This window comes from Sceloporus undulatus, chromosome 1, assembly GCF_019175285.1.
Source record: "Sceloporus undulatus isolate JIND9_A2432 ecotype Alabama chromosome 1, SceUnd_v1.1, whole genome shotgun sequence".
NCBI classification, from domain to species: Eukaryota; Metazoa; Chordata; class Lepidosauria; order Squamata; family Phrynosomatidae; genus Sceloporus; species Sceloporus undulatus.
This window is the reverse complement of record NC_056522.1, coordinates 156,373,431-156,399,931: the sequence shown is the minus strand read 5'-3', so window position 1 is coordinate 156,399,931 and position 26,501 is coordinate 156,373,431. Positions and strand designations below refer to the sequence as shown.

General features: G+C 40.4%; 1 protein-coding gene across 1 annotated transcript in view; it reads right to left on the bottom strand.

The window, feature by feature from the left end:
• The window catches only part of KLHL29 (kelch like family member 29), a 401,354-nt gene that overhangs the window by 50,605 nt on the left and 324,248 nt on the right, over positions 1 to 26,501 (bottom strand). Inside the window, exon 8 of the mRNA XM_042440747.1 lies at positions 21,600 to 21,859. Coding sequence (XP_042296681.1) covers positions 21,600 to 21,859 — 260 coding nt within the window. The remainder of the gene's footprint in view (positions 1 to 21,599; positions 21,860 to 26,501) is intronic.

Genomic DNA, 26,501 nt, shown 5'->3' with positions numbered 1-26,501 from the left:
AGACTAGGAATGGGAAGGACAGCTATGAAAGAACTTAGATAAGATTCTAAAGGGTAAAGATATACAACAGATCACTAAAATTAGAATCATCCAAGCCGTTGTGTTCTCCATCACTATGCATGGATGTTAAAGCTAGACAGTGAAGAAACTGAACAGAAAGAGGATCAACTTGACTTAACTGCCATGGTTGCATCCTAAGGAATCCTGGGATTTTTTTTTAAATTTGGAGAGGCACTAGATCGCTCTAGTAGAGAATCCTAAATACCCCACGAAACTACAAATCCCAGGAGTCCATGGCCATTTAAAGTCCCAAAATTTCACTTCTGATACCATCTACTAACAAGCAATTATTTTTAAACTCAGTTTTTGCATTATTAGCTCTCACCCCACCTGTTCAAGGAAATCATTGGCAAAAAAAAAAGGGCATCTTTAGCATACTGATACTTACTGCCTGGGCAGCCTATAGCTTTGTGAGATGTTTACTCTTTCTGGTCAGAGAGCTATGATGCCAGAACAAACTACAGATCCCAGATTTCCATAGCACTGAGCTATGGAAGTTAAAGTGATGTCAAACCACTTTATTTCTGCAGCGTGGAAGCAGTTTCTGAGTCTCATCCCAGATAGGTGATACCACAGCCAATACTGTAGTATAAAAATTACTTGAATGATCCATGTGTCTGATTGAAAATCCTGTCAGATAAGGCAAGCAAAGCAGCCTCAGGAATGAATGACATACAGAAATCAGATAAATATTAGACTACATAATCCGCACCATTCAGGTATTTCTGGAATTGTTCAACTGCAGTCCATATGACAACCTTAGCTAGAAAAGGGAGGCCTTTTTAAAAGCCTGTATTTCTGTAATCTATAGGATTCAAACTATACGAAAGGAGATTCCACTTAAACATTAGGAAGAAGTTCCTGACAGTAAGAGCTGTTCAACAGTGGAATATGTTGCTTAACCTTCTTCTTTAGAGGTTTTTAAACAGAGGCTGAATGGCCATCTGCTGGGGGTGCTTTGATGGTGTATTCCTGTATGGCATGGGGTTGGACTGGATGTCCCTTGGCGGTCTCCTCCAACTCTATCATTCTATAATCCCAAGGATGTCTTCTAAAACAACACTCTTGCTGCAGTCTCGTTCAGGCTAGCTGGAACAAAACCACTCCAATTAATGCTGTGTAAAGTCCACAAAGGAATTTCTCTCTTTTTTCCAACACTAAACAAACAGGATGACTGTACTGGCTATACAGTGTCTGGGATAAACTCTGGTAACAACTTGCTGCAGTAAGGAAGCAAAAGCTCATTCACCTTTGCTTAATTAGATTAGTAGGAAGAAGTCACTTTGTTTGCCTCTCTTTGCGTGAGCTTGCATCTCATTGTGAAAACTAACAGTAATTAGAACAGGTTGCCCTCTCTCAGAAGCGAAAAAACCAGTGCCACTGTTTGAAGCTAATGCCACTATTCTCTCTGGTGTCTCCCTGCCCACACTGTTCCTAATGCTGGTTGATCATTGACAGCATTAGACTATGCATAATTCCATTTTTTTAAAAAAAACAAAGCATGGATGGATGGATGGAGTGTGTGTGTGTGTGTGTGTGTGTGTATGAGATAAAGAATATAATCTCACTGTCCCTGGAAGGCTTTTTTTAAAATTAAAAACAAATGTGTGTGTGTGTGTGTGTGTGCATTGTCTCTTTTTATCTTTGTTGTACCAGTTCTTTTAAACCATATTTGGCTCTGTTAAGTACATTCCAGTGATCAGCACCGTCCATAGCTTATTGCTCTCCAGTTCTGACTTCTGATGACTTTCTAGCTTTGTTAGCTAGGATTGCAGTAAATATCTTGTTAGCCTTCTTCTTTTTACTGAAGCCTGGAGTAAACACTGTTTAGCATTTCAGCCTCCTTACCATCTGCCACTATTTTGCCTTCCTTCACTTTTGTTCTTTCTTTTTAGAGCTAGTCTACTGTAACTTCCATTATTTCTCTTTGCACTTGTTTTTAATACAGAATGATTTGCTCAGAGAATTTTGTGACATTCCAACAGCACTGGATTTCCAAAGAGCCTCCAAATCCAATTTGGCAGACTAAAATAAGGTAGATTTTAGAAAGGTTACTCTTTGGATTACATCCCAGAATTCCCATCAGCATGGCCAATGGATTCTAGGAGTTGTATTCCAACATAGGAACTTTTTCAGGTTTTGCAATATTGCTGCACATTGACTGTATTTAAGTAATCCACAACTATATGCCTAAATCGAACTACTAGTCTTAACAAAACTAATGTAACAAAACAAAACTTAACAAAACTCATTTAAACAATTGAATTTGCGCAAGTGTTGATTTACTATTCGGGGAAGTTATTCTAGTTCAGAGTATGAATCAGATACTTAATATAGATGCTGATATCCAGACTAGTGCTTGCAGTTCATTTTGGGAATCAAGAGAGGGCTATGGTCCAAGTAATCAAGCCACAAATTTGCAAGCAATAGGATAATTTTGCCTGGGCTTATACCTAAATCTTCAACAAGCCAACTAGCAAAACTTCATTTAAGTAAATATGGAGCCCATCCTCATTCAAGATGTTTTACTCATAATATCTAAGTCTCTGCTCTTCATTCTAAGCAACACACACTATAATACTTTGTCTTTTACACAGACCTTTGAGCTGCAATCCAGCAAGCAGTTAAACATTTTGAAACCTGTGCGACTTCAATAACAAGAAATACACCTAATTTATTTTATTCTTGGGGAACAAAAGCCATTAAGATGTCAGCTTCACTGATCTTGATCCTGGAGGTCATCTACTCTGATCCCTTGGTCGGTGTGTAGGATATGAAACACAGGAGGCGACTACAGCTTCCCTGACAGCGCCAATAAAATGTGTCCAGCAAAGGAAAGCCCACCACTTCTCAAGGTAGCTTGTTCCATTGACAAACAACGTTTAACATTTAGGAAGCTATCACTTGCAGCTTTGAGTCATCTGTAAATCTGATAAATATTCTTTTCAGCTCTTTCATCCAAATCATTTACTGAAATGTTGAACAGCATAGGACCAAGGACATAATTCTGCAGCAGGACCAAGGACATAATGCCGTGGTACTCCACTCAGTAAGTACTTGTTGGTTCAGCCAAGACCATTAATGATCACTTGTTGGGTACAGTTGTTTTGCAACCAGTTGTGCATTTACAGAAGACCACTTCCATTGTTTACAGGATAACAGAAAACTGAGACACATTACATTTTCATAGTACCTATGTGGACTTTGATTGAGTGGGGAAATTTTAATCTTGACCTCCCAAATCCATGTTCAGTTTACCCACTCTACATGGCACTGGATCCCAAAGCATAAATCTTCATTGCTTAGCCAAAACAGATGGCACATAGTTTAATTCTATCACTCTCTTTTTAAACCTCAGCGCTCCATATTCAGATAGCTGGCAGAAACCTAATAGGTAACGTGATGCATGGCATCTCCGTGAATTTTGATGGGCATGATTCCAGACAGACTGCCTTTCTAGGCTTCCAACCTTTACCACGAATGCATTGACATTACCATGGAGGGAGTAAAGTGGAACCCTGGAATTAAGGTAAATTCAAATTTAACTGGGTGGAGAGGGAATAGCAAATTGAACTGGATGGAGGATGAGGCACAGGAGAAGTAATGGCAAATTACACCACAGGTAGCATGTTGTCTCACCTAGTTTTATCATATGACACCTGATGTCTGAGTCTAAATATGCAACCGTTTTATTATTTTAAAAGCTAGTTATAGATATTAAAATGGACAGGCCCTGTTGGCAACTTTCCAAATGTATGCATTTGGCGCAGTGACCGACAAAGACTATTGAGAGTACATATGAACCATTGTTGTTATCCAAAATGGGAACTTTATACTTTTGTTTTTCCATTTCACAAAGTGTTGGTTATTATTTTTAAAGCCCTACATGGTTTGGGTCAAAATTACCTACAGGATGGCCTCCTCCTGTATAATCTGCCCTCTGCATTCAGGTCCTCTGGGGGACATTTACTATAGGTTGGCAACTATCAGCCTGAGTACATTTTTTAGCTGCCCCTAAACTGTGGAACGACCACCTGCCAGAAGAAATTTGACAGCTGAATATGCTGTCCAATGTAAAACAGCATTAAATACCAGTCTCTTCTAGCAGGCCTGTCCAGATGATTTTTAAATTGTTAATTTTCAATGATGAATATTAAACTGTGTATTGTTTTAATATGTATGTGTCTTATTTGTTCTTTTAAATCCATGTGTATTTTTAGCTGATGTCATATATTTGTTAATCTGCTTTTGTTCCCTGCCTCAACAACAACAACAATTTTTTACATACAAATCTATTTATAAGTTCTATTTAGGGGACAAAGCAGACCAAATACTGTTGTTGTTGTTGTTGCTGCTGCTATTTTTGTTCCTAATGGAACATTTAAAAAAACAACACCCTGTATAACACAAAATGGAATTTCTGCAACTATATAGAAACATCCTTCGTAGCTGGACAATTTTAAAACCAATGAGACAATTATGATCACATAAGAAGCAGGACCTCCACCTTAGAATATATCTAAAAGAAACCATTTTGACAGCCTGGTGCTATTAACACAATGAGATGCTCCCTAGGTACATAGTGTTATGTCTGTGTTACTCTGCTACAGCATTAAAATGTTAGATAGATAGCCTCAGAAGGGTCAACGTGGACTGGCTCTGTAGTAAAGAAAATGCTTCTCTGAAAGCTTGGAAATGTCACAACCCTTTCCAGGGTCATTGAATCTTCTGTACGCACAGGAGAGAGAGAGGCAGAGAGAGAATATATCCATTCATATTCAGGGTTGGGTTAAGAACATATTGCAAGTTTATTACAAATAATCAAAAAAGAACTTGTAAATGGCACAAGGTCTGGAATGAGTGCTGAATGGGAGGAAAACGGCATGAGGAAATGAGCAACATGAACTGTGCTGTTGTGCTCAATAGTTAACTGGGATGAGTTACTTTTATTTTTTGTTGTTGGTGGTGCAACTGTTGTTGCTTTCTAACTAATGGTAATTTTAAGAATATACCACCACAAGTTTTATGAAAATCCTTCCAGATTTCCCCCACCAATATCTGACCCAACAAATGGGACAGGAATGTTAAAAGGGACTTTGATTGTGTCCAACAAGATGGCTCCTTCTAGGACTTCCTTGCATCCCAAGTCAGGCACAGATATGAAGGCAGCAATAGCAGCAGCTTATTATATACTGTACACAGGTCATTATATACACCATCTTTCTCTTGTCCTGGTTCACACCTATTCAGTTTTGAGTACTTTGAGTTTGTAGCTTATTGATTTCTTATCTTCTTTGTGACCACTTACAAATATTACTGATTCTCTGTAGGAACTAAACTGTACCCAGGCAGATATAATTCCATGCTTCTCTTCATTGTCGGGCTTCAAAATTCAAGCCTAATACGCTTTCACTTTCTAGTTTGACCCTTGGCCAAGGGTACTCTATTTAGGGCTGCTATTCTTCTGCCATAGAGACTTAAAAAGAAAAGTCTTTTCACTTTCCCCAAAATCAGATTTCCCATGGCTTAAACATTATATTGGAAGGAGATTAAGCTTTTTGACACTTTTGGCAGTAATGCTCAGAAAGGTCAAACATTTCCTAGTTGTCTTAAATATCATTCTTTTCTTATAGTTACTATTGCTTCATACAAAATGACCTTTGTGTGCTGCTGGACTGAGTAAATATTAACCAGTACTTAAAAATTAGAAGCTCATTTGCACTGAGCTTTATGTGAGTTTTCAGTCTTCTGTGATCACTGATTTAACTGTTTGCACCTAATACCAGGAGGCAGTTAATAAAAATTAACCTCTACTTGGAACCCACATCTTATCAGAAAAATAAAGACGGTGAATAGACTGTACACTTAAAATACAATTTTTGCTTTGCCCAGAAATTCAAATCAATTCCCATTTTACAAGGTAATTCTTAAAAAAAGAAACCTTAAGAATCAATCTGAACATAATTTGAAGAGGTGCTATGCAATTTCAAGTGGGTATAGTCAAGGACAGCACTAGCGACACAGCAACAAAACAAAATTTGAAATGATTTACAATAGCAACAGCAACAACAGTGACGACAAGGGGGAGAAGGAAGAGGTTGCAGTGGTGATACAATTAGAGTGGCACAAGACACTTGGCACCAAATTGCATCTGATGCATGTCAACTGTTTACGCAAACTCTCAGCACTGAAGCAGGTCTTGGTCTGGTATTCAGGAATGCCAGGAGAGGCTGCATCTACATTGCAGAATTAATGCAGTTTGACAATGCTTTAACTGCCATGTTTCAGTGCTATGGAATTCTGGGATTTGTAGCTTTATAAGGCATTTAGTCTTTTCTCTCAGGGAGCTCAAGTGCCACAACAAATGGCAAATCCTAAGATTCCATTGGACGGAACCATGAAAGTTGAAGAAGTGTCAAACTGCATTAATTCTGCAGTGTAGCAGCAGTCTTAGACTATACCTTTAATTCAACAGGCATTCCCAACTAATGTAGACCTATTCAGTTAATGGGATTTGCATATGTGCTAGCTTGATTCAATATGTCTACTCTAGTTGAGATTAATAATGTAATTTAAGCCTGTGTTCAATCACTCAATGATACTCAAGGGTAGGAACTGCAAGGAGAATGGCGACCCTAACCAAAAAAGCACAGCTCCTGGCATCCAGGGCAGGTGAACCCCTCTTCCCTCTTACAGAAACTGCAAAATCAAATTCGCTTCAATGTCTAGAAGATATGCTGTCTCTAGCCAACACCCTTTGCTCTGCTCTCTGCCCCCTTTGCATCACCCACAACTACACAGAAGATGGGCCTCGTTCATACTTACTGCAGGAGACTATAGTGTGTAATAATTTGCAGAAATCAGGTTGGCCATAAAAAAAACAACAACAGAGGCTGGATGCGCACTGTAGAAGTAATCCAGTTTGACACCACTTTAACTGCCAAAGCTCAATGCTATGGAATTCTGGGAATTGTAGTTTGTTGTGGCACCAGAGCTCTCTGACAGAGAAGGCCAAATAGCTCACAGAACTATGATTCTCAGAATGCCATTTCAATGAGCCATGGCAGTTAAAGTGGTGTCAAACTGGATTATTTCTTCAGTGTGTACACAGTCGGAGCAGCTGTTTTTAATCCTTGTCTGGTCTGATTAGCAGACAGTACTATCAGGACAGGTTGTGGAGGACTTTCTTTTTTCTGACTTGAGATGGGAGACTGAGAAGCCTTGAGAGACATGAGATGAAAGACAGAGGCACAGAGAGGTCACCTAGGTATGTGTTATTTTTAACTTGGCTCTGGGGCCAGCTGGTGATTAGAGTAACCACCTCATTAATCCCGGTCTATACATGTCAAGTATTTCAGATAAGCCATGCCAATGTGACCATGCATTCTTTGGCAGACCAAGTAAACCATTTGCACTTCATTGATATGTGACTCTTCACATTTACTGATTACTCCGGAGTGATTTCTCAAAATGGGAAAATCATCCCACAAGAGCTATGATGTTCAGTGTCATCACGGCCTGAAAACTTCATAACCTCATGAGATGAATGTTGGCATCAGGTCTTGTTTGCCTCACCCAGGCTTAAAGGGACAGATGGGACAGCTACCAAATCCTGCTCAAATGAAGTTATGACATGATATCTTAATAGCAGTATAGCTGCCTGAATGCTGTATTTATATAAAGGAAGCTGCTCTCTCTTGCTCTTCTGTTCTTCAGACTCTGCCTACAGTGGCACATGAGCACGTATTGCTGGTTCTAATTTTATGGGGAAAGGATTTTATTTTTGCATTCTTTTCATTATGTACCGTTAAATTAATTATATTGCAGTCTCTTTTGTGGCAGTCTTGTTCTTCTTTAAGTAAACAAACTCAACACTATATGTCCTGAGTACTGTACAAAGTATTGGAGCATGGAAAAAGTACCCCCCCCCCCCCAGAATCCCCTGACCTCAAACGATTTCCTCCCGGGTTCAAAAGTGGAATTAGCAGACACTCAGGCCAAAGCTATCTGTATGGCTTTGTTCCATAGATTGAACACAACCCAGCCACCACTTGGGCACTGCTATACGTCTTGATTTTTCTGCCTTCTTCACTGAAAGAAAAGGCAGCAGTTTATCAAGCACTGGGCAGATTGCACTGCAAAACTGGTGGGCTGCATCAGGGACGTAGCCAGAATTTTGGGAAAGGGGGAGGGGGGTCCAGACTAAGTGCCACCATTATAATGGGGCTTGGGTGCGGCGGTGCAGCGTCATGCACCATTCATTGTATCTAACGGAAGGGGGGCAGACCCCATGGACACCCCCCCTTGACTACGTCCCTGGCGGCATTAGCTACTTTACAGCAAGGGTGAAGAAGATGCTGGCTCAACTACTACTACTACTACCTCCTCTTCCTCTTCTTGTTTGCAGGCATGTATTCCCTGACCCTTCCAAGCTCCCAGTCACATTCTAAGCACTTTATCACACCTGTTTTTGTCTGCATTACGGGTATGGAAAGAGGTTGCTCGTGTGCATGTGTGACTGGCCCAAAATGGATTTTATCACACGCCAAAGTGTCCTCCAAAAGGCCCTGTTCCATCCCCAGGCGCCAAGCCGTCCCAGTTCAGTGCTGATGGGCGCGATTTTGTTCGATCGGAAGACTTTCAACCAGAACATTTCATGCGCCTCAGCACTGAACCGGGACGGCTTGGCATCGGGGGACGGAACGGGGCCTTTTGGAGGATGTTTGGCATGCAATAAAATCTGGTTTTGGCCGGTTGCATGCACACACAAGTGTCCTCTTTCTGTACCCGTAATGGAGACAAAAACGGGTGCGCTAAAGTTCTAAAACACATACCCTACAACTATCCCAGTTTGGCAGGGATAGTCTGGATTCATCATATGTCCTGCCTTTTCCATCTGCTTTTAAAATGTCCCAGTTTCTCTCTCCACCTCTCTCTTTCTCCCTTTGTCCTCAGCTTACATCAGCTGTTGCAAACTGAATCCAAAGTGCAAAAGTGGTTTGTATTCAATTATCTCAGTAGGGGAGGAGAGAAAGGGGTGAAGGACTGCTCTTCCCAGGAGGCTCAGGCAAAAGGAAACTGCTGCAGCCTCTTGTGTATTCTTGAATAATGTTTGCCGTCTCCCTACATCCACATGTGTCCCAGTTTTCTTATGGGAAATGGCGGAGAGTATGATAAAAAAAACCCAAAAAACAACTAAGGTGAAAAAAATCACCCATGAAGTGCAAAAAAGGAAAGGTCAATTACTTTCTCTGGAGGCTACTAGGAGCTGCATATTTGATGGAAACATCCCCCCGCATCCCTCAAAATGGCCAAAAACAGCTCCAGAAATCTGGAAACCACAAGAAGTGGCAGCTGTTTGCAATTTTGAATTGAAAATGGCATACCTCCGTCCAACGTCAGTGTGACAAATTAGCCAGCCTCCTGCCTACAGGCACTGAACTGGCTAGTATGTTTGAAGGTAAAGCTATCTTATTTCTTCTCACCTGTATGGGGTGACATTGTCACAAGTTAAGGGCCCTTTCACAAGTCCAAAATCATTTATGTATGTATTTATTTATACAGCACTATTGATGTACAAGGTGCTTCACAACAGAAGAAAACATTTAAAACTTCTTCAGAATAAAATACTAAAACACAATAAAATGCAATACTAAATATGATTAGATCTAGCAGCACTATGATCCTACTTTAAATGCCATGTCTGTATCCTAAGGAATCTTGGGGATTGCAGTTTGGTCAAAGATACCAGAGAACCTCCTTGGGACAGAATTCTCAATGTCTCTCCTTAAACTGTCCATTCCAGGATTTCATAGACCCTGCCACAGCAGTTAAAGTGGAATTATAGTTCTATAATTCCATAGTGTGACTGAGCCTAGGTTTGTATAAGCTTCAAATTGTTACTTTCGTGGTAGACTCTTGCCCCAGAAGGCTTATGGGGCACTAACCCTACAAAGTATTTTTCATTCCCTTTTGTTAGGGGGCCTCTTAGGGAGTGTGTACTCTTGTTCTGCTCTCTCTCCTTGGAATAAAATGGTAGCCTGAGTTCTTTCAATAGCCAGCATTAAAATAAATATTCTTTCAAATGGTCTAAATATAACTGCACAGCCTCTGTTCTGTGACCATGTGTTCCTTTCTAGTTATATACTGTTCAGAGAAGGGATTATGTTCTGATTACTTACTTCTGACAATTACTTTTGAAATGGAAAGAGCCCTCAAAAAGCACAGGCCACGATCCAGGAATGTTTTAGGCACGCGTACAGTGACTGATCTGAGTAGCCTTGAAAGCATTTTTCTCTGCATTGGATTATGACCACAACAAGGAATTAAGACAGCATTTCTGCTTGAATTATTTGTGAAATGAATTATATATACCACTACATGAGTGAGCTCTGCAATTCGTGATTAGAATGCAAAGGGAAAAACACAAAAGTATTATGCCTGTATGAAATGGTGATGCTCCCTCTGATCCCAGGGCTGTCCAGTAAAATATGGCAGGTATCTCCTGGCCTTAACTAAGGTTGCATCTACTCTGAAGAATTAATTTAGTTTGACACTGCTTTATTTGCCATGGGTCAATGCTACGAAATTCTGGGATTTGTAGTTTTGTGAGATATTTAGCTTTCTCTGCCTGAGAGGTGCCAAAAAACAAAACAAAACAAACAAACAAACAAACAAAAAACAAATCCCAGGATTCCATAGGATGGAGCCAGGGCAGTTAAAGTGGTGTCAAATTGCATTAATTTTGCAATGAGGCAGTAGCCCCAGTTGGAGAAAAGGAGTGGTGAAGTTCCATTTTGCAAGGGAATTTTTAATCTTGGTTATTTTAGTGACATCCTGAGCTATGTGTAGGTCCTCCATAACTCTGTGGAATCTGTCTGCTCTTAATTCTGTGGAAGTTGTCTTTCCACAAGTACAGCTAACACAATTTCATGGGCAGAGTTGATTAACATGGAACTGGCATTCCACCAGTTGGGAGTACCAAAGTAATCAGGCAAAGCCCTGCCAATGGACCCTGACTTTATGGATAGGCCAGTTACAAGCCATCCCAATTGTGTGGATGCACTGCACTGAAAAAAATTGCTGTGATATGTGGACAAGGAAAGCATCTCGATCTGGGCTTTTCAAAAGACCTTCAAACCAGAGCTTAGAAAAGTCGCCTTTTTGGACTACAACTCCATAATGGATGGATTCAGGGAGTGGTAGTCCAGCCAATAACTTCTCCAAACTGTACACAAAACCCTTTAGAGTTGAATAGAAGAGCTGGGTGTTCAGGCATAAAACGTTTTTATATATTCTTCTCTGGTTAATTTATATAATAAAGTGTGCCTCCAGCAGCCAATAATGATTCTAGGAGTGGAAAAAATACTGAAGAGATTATAAAAGAAGAAGAAGAAAGGAATCCATCCAAGGAACATAAACAAAAAGGGAAGTTTAAAAGCTCCTCGCTTACTGAATTTATCAAATAATGCTGCTAAGGATTGGAAAAGATTTAGACAGGAATTATAGATGTTTATAATTAAAAGCCAAGCTAGTGGAATATCAGTCAGTCAGACAGATACATATACACTATTCTTAAACTTTATTAGGGTAGAAGTCATCCATGTTTTAACTACTAGGAGCAGGGGGGAAAAATCAAGGATGAAGCACTTCGTTGTTAACTGTCATCAGGTCAACTTCAAGTTATGGTGACCCTATGAATGAGAGACCTCCAAGTCACCTTATCATCAACAGCCCTGCTCAGGTCTTGCTGGGCTGTGGCTTCCCTGAAGAAGTATCTACCTGGAATGTGGTCTTCATCTTTTCCTGCTGCCTTCTTTCTAAGCAATATTGTCTTTTTTAAGGGAGTCCTTGTCTTCTCATGATATGGCCAAAGTACAACAGCTTCAGTTTTGTTATCCTGGCTTCTAGGGAGTATTCAGGTTTGAATTGCTCTAGGAACAATTCATTTGTCTTTTTAGCAGGCTATGGTATCTCCAGCACTGCATTTCAAATGAACTGATTTTCTTCCTATCAGCTTTCTTTACTATCCAGCTTTCACACCCATACATATAAATGGAAAACACAATGACATGGACAATTCTAACTCTAGTATTCAATGGTCTATCTTTGCATTCGTGATCTTGTTTAGTTTTTTCATAGCTGCCTTTCCAAGTTCTAGGGCTTATCTGCGTGGGTAAAAAACCCCATGCCCCCTAAGGCTGGTGGTACCTGTTCCTACAATGCATGGTGACGTCTGGTGGAATGCTGTGGGCTTTTCCAGTTAACCCAACTTTGCCCCAGTATTGGAAAAGTCAGTGAAAACCCCAGCGTTTCCCTGAAACCCTGGAATGTAGACGGGGTTTTGTGGTATGGAAATAGCTTGACTAGGCCCAAATTGGGCCAAGCTAGTTGTTTGTATGTCAGGTGCCACACACACACACACACACAGACAGACACACACACATCTTTCCCACACTGAGCAGTGCAGAGAAAGGGGATGGCCTGTTCCTGGAGCTGCCCCCGCCACTTCTGCACAATGGAGAGGCTGCTTGGTACGCTGGTCCTTCTTCTGAGGATGGACTCAGCCATGCCATCGAGGAGAAGAGAAGGTAAAGGGATCCCCAATCACATGGCTGGGGCCAGAGGCACAACCCTCAACATCCCCTAGACTCAACATTTAGCCACTGTAGCCCCCCCCCTCCTCCCAGTGATCCAGTGATCATCTCATTGTTGGTGAAGAGAAGGGCAGGGGAATGGTGAATTGTCTGGCTAGACACCTGGAGGCCTCAGCAGATGACACACTTATTTTGCATCTGACTACAGGGACATAGCCAGATTCTTCTTCAATTCGATCTCTGCCTTACCCTGTTGAATGATTGTGTTCAGATTTTGTATAATTTGCATTAGTGTATTTTATCTATTTTTATGAGATGTTTGTACTGGTTTTTATATGGTCTATAAACTGCTTTGATCTATGGAAAAGCGGTATACAAATAAAATTTATTATTATTATTATTATTATTATTATTATTATTCCTCTGAACTTTCCATTAGCCATAAAATGGCAACAGGGAGGGCACTACAGCAGCTAAGGGTGAGCTGGGGAGGCTTTTGGTCACTGCGGAAGGTCAAAGAGAATACCAAGCTTCATATTGAGAACAACAACAACAAAAAGACACATACAGGCCTAAGGTGCACTTAACTCTATGCAGGTTGCTAACAGAGGAGATTAACACACAGAGGGTAAGGATGGCAGCAGAATAGATTGCTCCCATCCTTATTCTGTCTCATTGGTACGATCGGGGGAGATTATCACCCCTGAGTGCTTATCCCAATCTTCTCCTGTTCGTGAAATGTAATGGACCTGTCATTTAGTATTAACGGAAGTTTCAGGTAACACCAAATGACAGGTCCATTACACTTAACTGATGGGAGAAGAATGGGATAAGTGCACGGGGGTGATAATCTTTCTCCCGATTGCGCGAATGAGAGAATACGGATGGGAGCAATCTGCATTGCTGTTTTCCTTACTCTCCATGTGATAATCTCCAGAATGCCAGCCAATAGTTGTGAAACCATCAGGCCAACCAGTCTCCAGCTAATCTTCAGCCTTTTCTATTGCCATGTGATCCACCTAACTATTCAGGAACAGAGAGTCTAAGGCTGATTCTTTATTCTAAATTTTTATTCTGGAAACAACAATCTTCCCTCCAACCACCTGCATAAACAGGATACCCAGATAACTCCAGAAGTGTTATTACGTGCAGTTGGTATTCAGTTCCAAAGCACTGGGATATAGATATTTACAAAGCATTAACTTAATAAATATTGAGTTCTTATTTACTCTTCTGCAGGCAGATTGAATGACCTTTGGAAGGTAGGGGAGAAAAGCAGCAAAATTTCTTCCAAGCAACTCTCCGTTGTTTTGTCATATCATGCATTGAGCTTCTCTTTTAATAGTCCACCACAACTCATGTAAACAGGATTCTCAAGACATTCCAGCACTATGAACTCCAAACATGCAAGCTATAGGTCAGGTCAAGCCCCACATGGATCCTACTACAGCTGCTGCACACATGCTGGCTGAATGTGAAGGCTATCTCAGTGAAAATCCCATTCAGGTACATTCTGCCTTACAACAAACCCTTTCCACATCAATAGCTCTGCTGAGAATCCTCCGCTGTAAATTTGCCGCATCCAACTCAATGTTTCATGGGGGACCCAGGGACAGGCAGAGCAGTGACCAGGTTTACTTGGCCTCACTATTTCCTGATGCACACTGAAGTGGCTGCATGATGCAGAAGAAGATTTGTAAGAGTGGGCAAGCGGTTAGTTAGAAGAAGTTGCCAGCTATTATTGCCACTTTTCCATGGTGAAACGCACAAGGCCCCTCACTACATCTTGAAAATCACTAACTACAGCCATCATTTTTTCTCTCTACTCTGCCATACTACAAAAACGCCAAAGAAGCTTATTCATTAGTATGCTACTTAGATACTGTACACAAAGCTGCTGGCCACATATAGGCAGCTGCCACCTAGTAGGATTTAGAGCAGGTGTGATGGCAACAATAGCAAGTGCACCGGTACTGACTTGCTCCCTAGCAGATTTTTCAGTGACCTAAACAGATCTGTGTGACTTTCAGATTATATTGTCACCGCTAGCAATTACTATATCTGTTATGTTCACCATTTACCTGAACTGATGCAAAAAGAAAAGAGTGGAAATGCTGATCACCACACCACCTTTCTCAAGGCTTTATAATACTCTTCCATGCCCCTCTCCATATGTGTGAATTGTAGCAGAATTATAAACAAGCTTGCACGGCTGTTATAGGCTTTGTTTACAAAGCTAATTTTAAACCAGCGAAGTAGACTGAGGGTGCACCTACACAGTAGAAATAATGCTACTTGACAGCATTTTAAGTGATGTAGCTCCATCCTATGGAATCTTGGGATTTGTAGTTTGACAAGTTCTTTAGCCTTCTCTGCCACAGAATGCTGGTGCCTCACAAAATTATAAAACCCAGGATTCTGTAAAATGGAGCCATGGCAGTTAAAGTGGTGTCAAACTGCATGATTTCTACAGTGTACCCTAACCCTAGTCTGTCAAAGCATACGCTACAAACTTTTCTCTCAGCTAGTCTCAAAAGATCTACAAGATCCCTTCACTTACTGATACAGACTGACAAGCTATGTCTTTGAATGCAACTATGGATTTATTCCAGAGAAGACGTTCCAATTTTCTGACAAGTATTTAATGTAAAGACAGAAACCAACGGCTAAAATGAAAACTAGGGCCCGAGACAGATGGACCAAAAGCGCTGTGCTGCCGCCAATACTAGGGTTCCAGAGCACGCAGCATCCTAATGGCGGCCCCCCATCCACATGGGGACTGCCATCTTGATGTAAGCAACGTGCAAGCGTATAGACGTTGCTGCGTGTCACTTATATCACTGGTATGCCAATGGCACGCTCCTGACATGCACCTTTTTGGGGTGGAGAGATGCCATGCAGTTTGGCTGCTGCGGTCTCCTCCGCAGGAAAACAGGCCATGTCCAGTCCGGCCTTTCTCAGAGGTATGTACCGGGCCTACGATAAGCTTACATCATGTCACAAGCTTAAAAATATGCACGAACTAGGCACCAAACTTTAAAAAGGGTCAGCTTATAAGAGTGGCACATTTCAGCAACCTGTAGTATTCCAGATGTTCCTGACCCACATATCCTCATAAGATGCTGGATGGTGTGATGAGAACAGGAGTCCTCAGTATTTGGAGGGTTGCAGGTTTACCTTCTCCTCCACAGTAGAAATTGAGCAAGAGATTTTCACAGTATGGACAGAGGTGGTAAGTATTACCCTGTAAAGGTACTGAACTTCTGAAAAATAAGAGTGGTTTCCAATTAACAAAGGGGTACGGTAAGGCTTTATTTTATCACCCTATTTGTTTAACTTGTGTACTGAAAACTTCAAATGTTTAGATTGGATTAGATTGGGAGGAAGGAGATGTGAAAATTGGAGGAAGGGATATCAGTAATCTAAGACATGCTGATGACACTATATTACTAACAGAAATTACCAAAGATGTGAAATGATTGTTGAAGAAAATCAAGGAAGAAAGTTCAAAGATAGGTCTACAGTTGAACATTAAAAACAAAAATAATGACCACAGAGGATTTAGACAACTTTAAACTAGACAAAGAAGACACTGGACTAGGTCATGATTTTTCATAACTTGGCTCAGTCTTTAATCAGAATGGAGATTGCAGTTAGGAAATCAGAAGAAGACTAGGACATGGAAGGGCAGCTAGGTGAAAACTAGACATAATCCTTAAATGTCAAGATATATAATTGAATACTAAAGTTAGGATTGTCCGTGCCATTGCATTTCTCATTTCTATGTATTGGTGTGAAAGCTGGACAGTGAAGAAAGTTGGAGAAGAATTCTGCAGATACTGTAGACTGCCGAAAAGGAAAATAAATGGTTCCTAGAGAAAATCAAGACTGAACATTCCCTAGAAGGGGGGATGACCGAACTGAGGTTGTCATAGTTTAGCCATGTAATAAGAAGACAGAACTCACTAGAAAAGACACTAATGCTCGATAAGGTAGAGGCCAGGAGGAAGAGTAGAAAGACCACATTACAGATGGAATAGCAAGGAAGCCATGGCCAAGAGTCTGAAGGACACAAGGAAGGCTGCTGGGGATAGGACAACTTAGAGGTCTCTCATATATGGGGTTGTTATGGGTCGAAGTCAACTCAAAAGCAGCTAATAACAATGACAACAACTGAGCATCTTCTAAAGCAATAGTGCCCTAGCACTCCCCCAATGCATATTTGTTGATATTAGGTCTATTGTTCTACTGAATCTTGGTCACTGTTCCCTTTGCATCTGGTCACCCTGGGAGTAGCAACAGAGCAAGCTGGCTGAACAACAACCAAGAAACCTCTCAGCCATGTTATCCCTCCAGGAAAGGCTACTGTGGCCAAGAGGCCTCTCAATTGCTGTTCAGCCAGCTGCTTGGTTGATGCTCCCAAAGCAACCTGTACAAAAGAAAAAGCTTCTCCCTGGCAAGAAGGACTCTGAATCTTTCTTCATTGGGGTGGAGATGGGCACAGCCAGTGTGTGTGTGGGCAGTTTACAGAGGCTACATGTCCTGGACTGGTAACTGGCATGGATAGGGAAAGGGAGAGATTTTAACTACAGGAGCCCCTCCTCTAAGGTGAAGGATTTTTTTCCAAGCGTCAACCCCAAATGCTTCTCCCTCTCTTTCACCAGAGATATGTCTTGCCCACACAGCTTCAAGTGTTCTCCAACAAACACATACCCAAACTTTGTTTCTTCTGCTACCTCTTCTCTCATCCTGTCCTATGGAAGAAAACAGGAGCAGCAGAACAGCTCCAGCCGGCCAGCCAAGTTCCAGTGAAGCAAACAAAGATTAAGAAGGGTCCCAAAATTGAAAGTTCTTTTTTGCCACCACTTCTCCCCTACTGACATGTGATCTAACTCCTTGCTGCAGCCAGTCTGTTCCAAAACAGTGTCACTGTGAGCCACAGAAGCGACATCCTACGTCCAAGCCTTGCAAGAGTTTCCCAGATAAGGGATCCTGAAACCAAGTTTCATGCCCACCATGGTCCTAGAGGCTGCTGGTTCCCCATGTCTTTCTTGCACATCAATACTATGAATGAAGGCCTCCCTGCCACCCCTTTCCCCTCACTGCCCCCGTGGATCTTTCCATCTCCCCCCAGAGGTGTGTACCACCTATTGTGGGAATCACTGTTCTAAAGAATACTAAATTCAGGGTTCACAAGGAGTAAAAAACTAGCTAGCAAACATCAGTCTTGGAGTATGTATCATCATTCCTGCCCACAAGGAAGTGTCATATATCCACAGACATTTTTTAAAAAGCCCACATGTTCATGGCTGTTGAGCTTGACTTTATGCCTTGTACTCCTGGGTAATCTCTTCCTGAGTTCCAGAATCAAAAAGATGCCATTATGAAATTTTAAAGGCATGGGCTTCATGGAAGCATTCTGAAAAGGAATAGCTTCTATGCTTATAAAATAAGCATCTTTGTGACTAGGATGCCTATTATAAACCAGCGGGATACAGAGAGGTGAAGGGGGGGGGGAGAAGTTAGAGCAGTCACCCTTGAAAGCTGATTTATCTGTAACACATGAAAGCAACCAGCTACCCAGATTTTAACAGTAATTTTACTGCAAAACACTCCTTTCCAAGGAAACATACACACATATATAAAATTAAAAGCTCTTCAAAAAAGGAAGCAAGCAAGCAAGCAAACAAAAGAGCATGAAAGGAGACACATATTGGCAAAACAAATAAGCATGCCACTGTAAACTAAATAGGCTCTTCAGGAGGAGGAGGAGGAGGAGAAGGAGGAAGAAGGAGAAGAAGGGCCAGAGAGCAATGCTGAAAAATAATCACAGCCACAAGAAAGGGAGAGTGCACAAAGAAGACATTGGTAATGGTAACAAAGAGAGAAAACGGAAGCCCCATTTCCCACCCACCCCTTAATACTTAAAATTGTGAAATCACAACAGCATGAGGTACAGGTGAGTGGCAATTTGCATTACCCAAATTTATAATGTTTCCAATTTCCAAAGTTTCTCCTGAAATAAATAAACAAATTTCTCATCCTCACTCTCTCAACCACAATGCATCGTTCTTCTAGTATGCTTGCATGTGTTGTAGGCGTTCAAGTCAAACCTATCATGGGGGCTTCTTGGCAAGATTTATTCAGATGAGGTTTGCCATTGCTTTCTCCTGAGGCTGAGAGGGTGTGACTTGCCCAAGGCCAAGCGGGAATTGAACCCTGGCCTCCAGAGTCGTAGTCCAACCCTCAAGCCATACAGTTGAGTAAACTGGGAGAATGAGGAGGGTGAGGTGAGACACCAAGGCTGTTTGGAGTTTTCAGTGGCAAGAAAAGCTGACTAGACTGGGTTTCTTTTACCTGCCTAAGTTGAGGGAGTGGGAAAAAGAACCCTGCCATCTTGGTGTTGCCAGAAGAAAGAGGTTTCCTTTGCCTGCTTAAAAGGGAGAACATGAGGGGAAGAAAGAAGCATTCAGTAGGAGAAAGGAGTTTTCATTGTCTTCTCAGTAGGGGAGTATGAGGGGGAGGAAGAAACTGGAATCTTGCTGTAGTTGAAGAAAAGGGTTTCCTTTGCCTTCTTAGAAGGTTCCTATTGACCAGCTCTCTGTGCCTGTCAAGGTAAATGAACTAAGGGGCTGAACAGATTGCCCCTAAGGCGCAGTCTGCAACTGCTCCTTTCAGTGCCAGATCCGGGTGCAGCAACTACATGTCATGGCCCCAATCTGGCCTTTCTGTGGCACAAAAAGGAGCTATAAAAAGCTATTCCTTTTTGTGGTCTGGAAAGGGCACCATAGCCAACAGTGCTGTGGCTTTTCGGTGCTCCTTTGGCACTGTGTCATCTGGATGTAGCACCAGAGGAGCACTGTGATGCCGCCAGCCGTCTGGTGGGGCATGTGGTGTCACGCTGGCATGAAGGCAGAGTCAGGGTGTGCATTGTGCACCCCCCACACCACCACTCTGCCCCGATGCCATCCTGTCAAGGCTCTAAGTTTTGTAATAAGCACATGTTTTAATACGTAGATGTTTATTGCAGAATCATAAAATCATAGAGTTGGAAGAGACCACAAGGGCTATCCAGTCCAACCCTATTGTTCGGTGAAAAGCACGTTTATTGTTTATTTATATTTTACTGTACAGTATAAATATAGTTGCTTGCTCTGGGTACTTTTATAAAGGATAGAATATTAATAGAAACAAAAAAACGAAACAAATGATGACTCCTAATCCTCACACCATAATAAACCAAGACTTTGGCAACTGAAAGGAAACTCAGCAGAAGTCTTCCCAATGTGTATGCTCCTTTTCCTCCCCCAACAGCCCACATACAGCAGGCTTGGGCAGGGTATATTCTTAGTTTCCCATAATTTCAGGTTGTATCAGGGGATAACATTTTATTCATAGCATTTTCATTCTCCTTCCAGAAGGAGATGGTAATAAAAGTGTGCCTTTTGCCAAGCAGATTTTTCCAGGGCTACAAAAGAAATGATTTTATGACTGTCTCCTCTGAGAAGAGTACAGAAGTGCTTCAACAGCATGCAGAGAGGCAAGGAGAAAGCGTTTCTCGCTGTCTCTCAGCTTTCTTTTGTCATGCAGTAAGTCTCCATGTAACAACTGGATGGCACTTCCCCAAATAATTTCGCCCCCATATTCTCTGTTTTGATTCAGAATTTACACACAAAAACTCTTTATAATGAAACAAAATCCTACACCTACAATTTCTTCACTCCCTGTAAGAGACTCCACAAACTTCACTAAATTTGGCATACCACATCTATGTTTTCTAGCTCTGCTATCTAATGACTGTAGAATTGGTGCTGCATACAGGTTTTTCTAGTGTATATTAAACATGCACCTAATTCTCAAACGTACACATAAACAGTGTCTAACTAGACATCACATCAATTGTCTGTACAAAGGAAAGAACACCTGAATGATCCAACCTAGGAAGAGAAGCTAAACAGTAAGAAATTCTACAATTATAATTAGGAAATTATTCTTAACAATGGTTAGGCTGGGTTAAATTTTGAAAAGCAAGGTTTGGCAAGCGAGATGCTAGAACACAGTGAGGGACATAAAGATTCTGGCTTTGGGAATGATCGAATAATAACTCCTGGGGAGGGGCAGTCGTAGCTTCTTCTGTTAAGAGTGTCTGGAATACATTACATAAGCATCTGTATTCTATCCTATAATAATCCAACATTCTTTCTCAGCTTCAGTGAGGAATTGAACTGATAGCAGGAGCAAATGTGGAAGGTGTTTGATCACTGAGTCAATTCCTAGGTCTTGGGTCGATAACATGTGAAGTTAGCTTACTGCAAATCTTCATCAGGTAAGGCAACCAGCAAATTTACGTGCTGTTGTTGTAATTCTTTCAGCCCAAGGACATTTACTATCGCTGTCCTCAAAGACAAATAGTATTTATAACCCTTATCTGAATCCTTATCTCAGTTAAGGTCAACTGCCTAGCAGAGTAACTTGCCCAGAGAAGGTAGCCCCGATAAATATTTACTGGCATCTGCACAGAGCTAGCATAGTACAGTGTAGTTTCTCTCACTACTTTGAGCCACATTATTAGTATTCAGTGCCTAGAGCTTTAGCGATTATTCTTACTTCTTGCTGAATGCACATTGCTTCTTCTTCTTTTTAAAATGACTTCCCATTTTTGAAGGCACATTATCACACAATACTAATCCTTCAAGAGCTATCTTCGACCAAGCTATTTTTAGTGTGATACATGCAGCAAATGTGAACTTTTTAATTCTAATCAGGCATGGGGATCAAATGATGAAATTAAAAGCAAGTTTAATTTTCTCTTTGCTCTTTTCCACCCCCTTTTGCTCCTGGGTTTAGGATTTAGAACAGCATAGAACAGTATTCTTTTGAAGGCGCTATTTATGGAAATCAAAGAAAAAACAAGTATCTAAGAAGGCTTCTCCCTCTCCTTACCTGAGCTCTGATTGCAGCGTCTTTTTTAATCCACTTTATCACCGTTTCATAAACCAGCTCTTCCGTTTTTGTGTTCAGGCTGTCATTGGACATGTAAGAGATGAAGTCATCTTTTGAGATATTAAGAATCTCCTCTTGATTTGCCACTTCTGGAAAAATCTGCAATGCATAGGCCTTCGCCATGTTGTATAGCTCACTGCATTGCATTGCTTCAGCCATGGCTAATATTCCTAGGCAGTTGCTAGCAGTCAACTGTTTTTCTATAAGCAACATACATGAAAGAGAAAAGGGAGGAGGAACAAGTCAAAATCCAGGGCACTAATTTGCTTGACTTGCACTATCTTGTGCTTCAGCCATACTGGTGTGTTTTTCTGAACCAATTGCTTGCTGTAAACAGACCTGCTTCACTCAGTTTCCTGCTTTTGGAACTTATATGTTGTTATCCAGAATCCAAAAGGGAACAAGAATGGGAAGGATTCTGCCTCAAGAACAAAGGGCTAAATTAGATGACCACAGGTTTCTCCAAATCTGTTCAGTGCGGAAATATAACAAACACAAGACCTCATAGCTACTCAGGAGAATTATATCTGGCCGTAGCAAATGGGGATAAAATAAAGAGATGAATGAATTGTGCCTGTGTTAAACCAACGTATGTTAGATTACATTGAGTACACAGGAGTGCAGAAATGGTCTACAGGTTGGTATGAGCGGCAGAATTCCCATGAGAGTCAGATTTCATATTTCCTATGATAGTGGTGCAGGCTATATTTCAGATAAAGGAATGGGCAAAATCACCTTTTGAGTATTTCTTGCCTAAGAAAACCCTAGGAAATTCACAGGGTCACCATAACTCAACAGGTGACTTGAAGGCACATATATGCACACACATGACAGTGATCATCTCAGGGAGCTGCACAAGATATGCAGAAAGAGTAGGACTTCAGTGACAGTATGCAATTAGTACTAACAACATATTTATGCTTAGCCACTAACTTCAACCTGTACCTGACTCCCTATCAAAACTAAAATAATGAATGAATGAATGAATGAATGAATGAATGAATGAATATTAAGACCTGTCACCACCTCAAACTGGTCCTCCTAATTAAGGTGAACAGGCTCTTAATATTGTGCTGTATTCTCCATATTTGTTGCCATTGTTCTTGCTTTTGGGGTTTTAATGGGTATGTCTTTCCATTGCTATTAATTCCATCATTTAATGATCATTTAATGACATTTTAACCTTTGTAAATGATAAGAATTTTTTACCTAATCTATTGCAACTTTTGTAAGCTGCCTGGAGAGGAAAAAGGTCGTATGATGATAATAATGATAATGATTTTATTTTTTATTATTTTCTTCCTGCTATCTAAACTTTTGGAAGTGCATATCTCAATTTTTCATGTTCTTTTACCAGCAGCATGAGGATGTAGCACTAAGGTTCAACTCCATAAGTGCATTAATATAATAGATAAAAATAAGTTTATTATTAAGAAATTGGACTCCTTCAAACTCAAACTATAAAAGGAAAAAAAGGTTTGTTTTTTTTAATTAAAAAGAAAGGCATTGCACTCTTTAAACAATGGTGAAAGAAGTAAGGAATTATAAATTCTCAAATATGAAATTTAAAATACATTAGGTAGGTAACCGCATAATCCCCAATTATGTTATCCTAGAAAACGGGACTTCTGAGCCAAAACCCTTTTTAAAGAAAAGTGAAGACAGTCACAACATAGTAGGGGTCCATCCTATATTGGGAAAAACCCTTCAGAACTGGGGAAAAGGCATGTATCCTCTGCCCTTTGGGACATGAGGAAATGCACAAGAGTGGCCAGTGAGAGAAATAATGTTTAAGATAGGAAGAACGTATTTCAACACTTAAATTGTTAAGCCAATTGCCATTCCAGAAATCACACAGTTGAGCCAAGTTAATCCATATCTATCCAGTAAAAGTTAGCAATAGTGATTTAATTCATTCTTCTTTGTGCAAGACTGACTAAATCCTGACTATTTAGGTGACAGGCAACAGCAAACCATTTTTGACAACGGGCTATGCTTGCTAGGTGTCTTCTCAACAAGGGTTTGCCCCCTTTTAAAATGGAACCCAATCAAGCAAAGTTATCCAAAGACATCATATTCAATTTAGGTCCAGTTCATCATAATGGCATTAATGATATAATCAACAATGTATACATGTAGTTTTAAAGAAACCATAGAGGCCACCGGTTTACCAGTCTTTTAAGGAAGACCTTTAGTGTTTGTGGTTGAAATACTCAGCTAAGCAATACCTTATTTAGCTAAGAAAAAAAGGAACCAAATGAAATTGTTAAAGGAGGTTGGCAAGATTCATGCTTGGAATTTGTTTGCCAGCATTACTAATAAATTTTTTTATTTAAGAGTCAAAACTGTAAGTCTTATCATGAAAACAAACATTTCAGTCAACAGTGTAAAAAAACCTGCAACTGGCTCATTCATTATTTGAGTACTAATGGATGTATACAGTTTGCACAGGAGTTTTCTGTATGATTGTCTAAGAAGGCCCTTAAGGAACTTCAGCCAGAATCTTAGGTATAATCACAAAAAGCAATGTGCTAGTTCTCATGGCGGCCGAGAAAAAGATGTTAGGAAATGGATCTGCCCTGAGCTAGGGGTGAACAAAATGCTCATCCCTGAAAATAAAATGGTGTACAGCAGTGAGATTTTTTTGCATTTTCAGGAATTTGCAAATTTTGATTTGTGCAAAAAGCATTTTTTTTTGCACCAAGCAAAGAAAACAGACATATTTTGCACAATACTCAATTATTCTGAAGAAAAACAGTGCTCACAGTGTAAGCTTTGTACAAAGAAAAAAAATTTGTATAAAAGTCCTGAAATGCAAAAAATAATTGAATAATGCACAAAATGTGTCCAATGGGGAGAATTTTTTCAATTTATTGTGTTTTGTGAAAGAATGAAATTAGTGCAGATTTATATCCATAGAACAAGTAAAGCTGAATTCTCATTACTTCCTCTTGCCAATTTTTAAAGGGCCATGTAATGCTCCCTGTCTATTAAGTATTGGCTTTATAACTCTAGAGTCCTTTCCTCCTAGTTTCTCTGATTATTATTTTGTCTGTAATGCCACCCATCTTTATTTCAGCATTATCAACCATTATGGATAATGGTAATCAAGAGAAAAAGAACAATAGAATCAACTAGGATTTGAAACCAGGAAACTGACTGGGAGGGATTCCTTTTAGTGTTAACTCGGTGAATATCTGTGCCAACTAAACCCTTAATGGTAAAGATGTGCACAATGAATCTGTATAGCTGGAAAAGGAACTGTGACAAAATTCTACAAGAGTTCATCCATAATCTATTAACTACAGTTTAGAGACCATGTGCAACTGAATCTACACCAATCCAAGGTTCTGTTAAGAAAAAGTAATGAGGTTTTAACAATTATGAGGCAAGAAGCATTTTAACTGCACTGCTCCCCAGCTGGCAAAACTAATGCTCAATTTTTTTCTTCAGTACCAACAAAGGTAACATATTCATTAGTGCTGCCTACATGAATGTTATTTCTCACCCTGACAATGGGCCACCAGCTTCTATTCCACTGATGTTCCAATTCTGCATTGAGAAAACATCATTTGGGAAACCAAAGCTCCAATTTCCCCCCTACAATTCTTATTCTTGTAAAGAAAATTATTAAAGTCATTGCAAGATTGAAGGGAAAAGAAGCAGTTTTAGTTGCTTAAAGTAGCCTTCCTTAAGCTGCTTTCCAGATCCACAGATCTATACGTGTTGGATTGCCACTCCCATCATTCCTACCCAGGTTTAGATTAATCCAGGAGAAGGTGGAAGAGTGGTTGAATAAAACAAATACAAAATGAAAAAAAGAAAATTAATCTTTTGGACCTATTTGCTTCTGTGATATACTGGGTGGAATGGACCAGTTTTTTTCCATTGGTGGCTTTCAGAAAAACACTGCAAATAGTGTTTTTGAATTATGAGATGCTCAGTTTATGCGATGCAAGAATGAAAAATGAGACCAACTGAAATGCTTTCCTCTAAACTTTCCATATAGTGAATACTTCACTATCTCTGAAGCTCAATTCAGTAAGGCCTATAAATAAAAATAAGCAATTATATTTTATGAATTCTCTAAATGAGAATACAAACCTCTAGTTCCTCATCTATAATGAAACCTACAGCCAACTCTGCCAATTGCATAACCATAACACGGTTCACTGAATTCAAATATTAAGTATTGGAAAAGGAAAATCTCACATTGATTTAGTGGAAATAAATGTATTTTGTTATAGTAGTTGAACCTTCAGAGATAATGTGCATGGATATATCTGTGGATCATTATAAAAGCCATAAAAATCTATTAATTTAAAACATACTGAATGGCATCTATTAAAGAAAATCTTCACCAGTATAGCAAAAGCTATTCAACATCCAGCTTTGGAACAGATGTGAGCAATCTGGACAAGACACACATAAGGGAAATCGGAAGAAGCACAGGGCCTTGGTCTAGCAGAACCAGTACTTGTGATAGAAATGGAAAGATTCCCTTTTGGTTGTTTTTGTCAGCATGTGTGCTACAGGGACAATGTGAGGAACTCTCTGCTACTGGAAACAGGAGAAGTCCACTTTTGATGTGATTGAGATGTATTAGGAAAAGGAAGTGTAAGTGACATCCAATAAATGAGGTGACCCATCATATAAAAGTGTCCAGCTCATAAAGTGAGCCAAAAGTAAGTATCATATTTCTGCTGAGCTGGACAGTCAGGACTTCGCACCTTGTGCCTCTTGAAATTGGGACCCTGTCTGCATGGCCAAATAAAATGGCCTCTTCATGTCCTCTCACCAGGGAGACCGGAGGATGCATGCCTCAAACCCCATTTCTGGTGC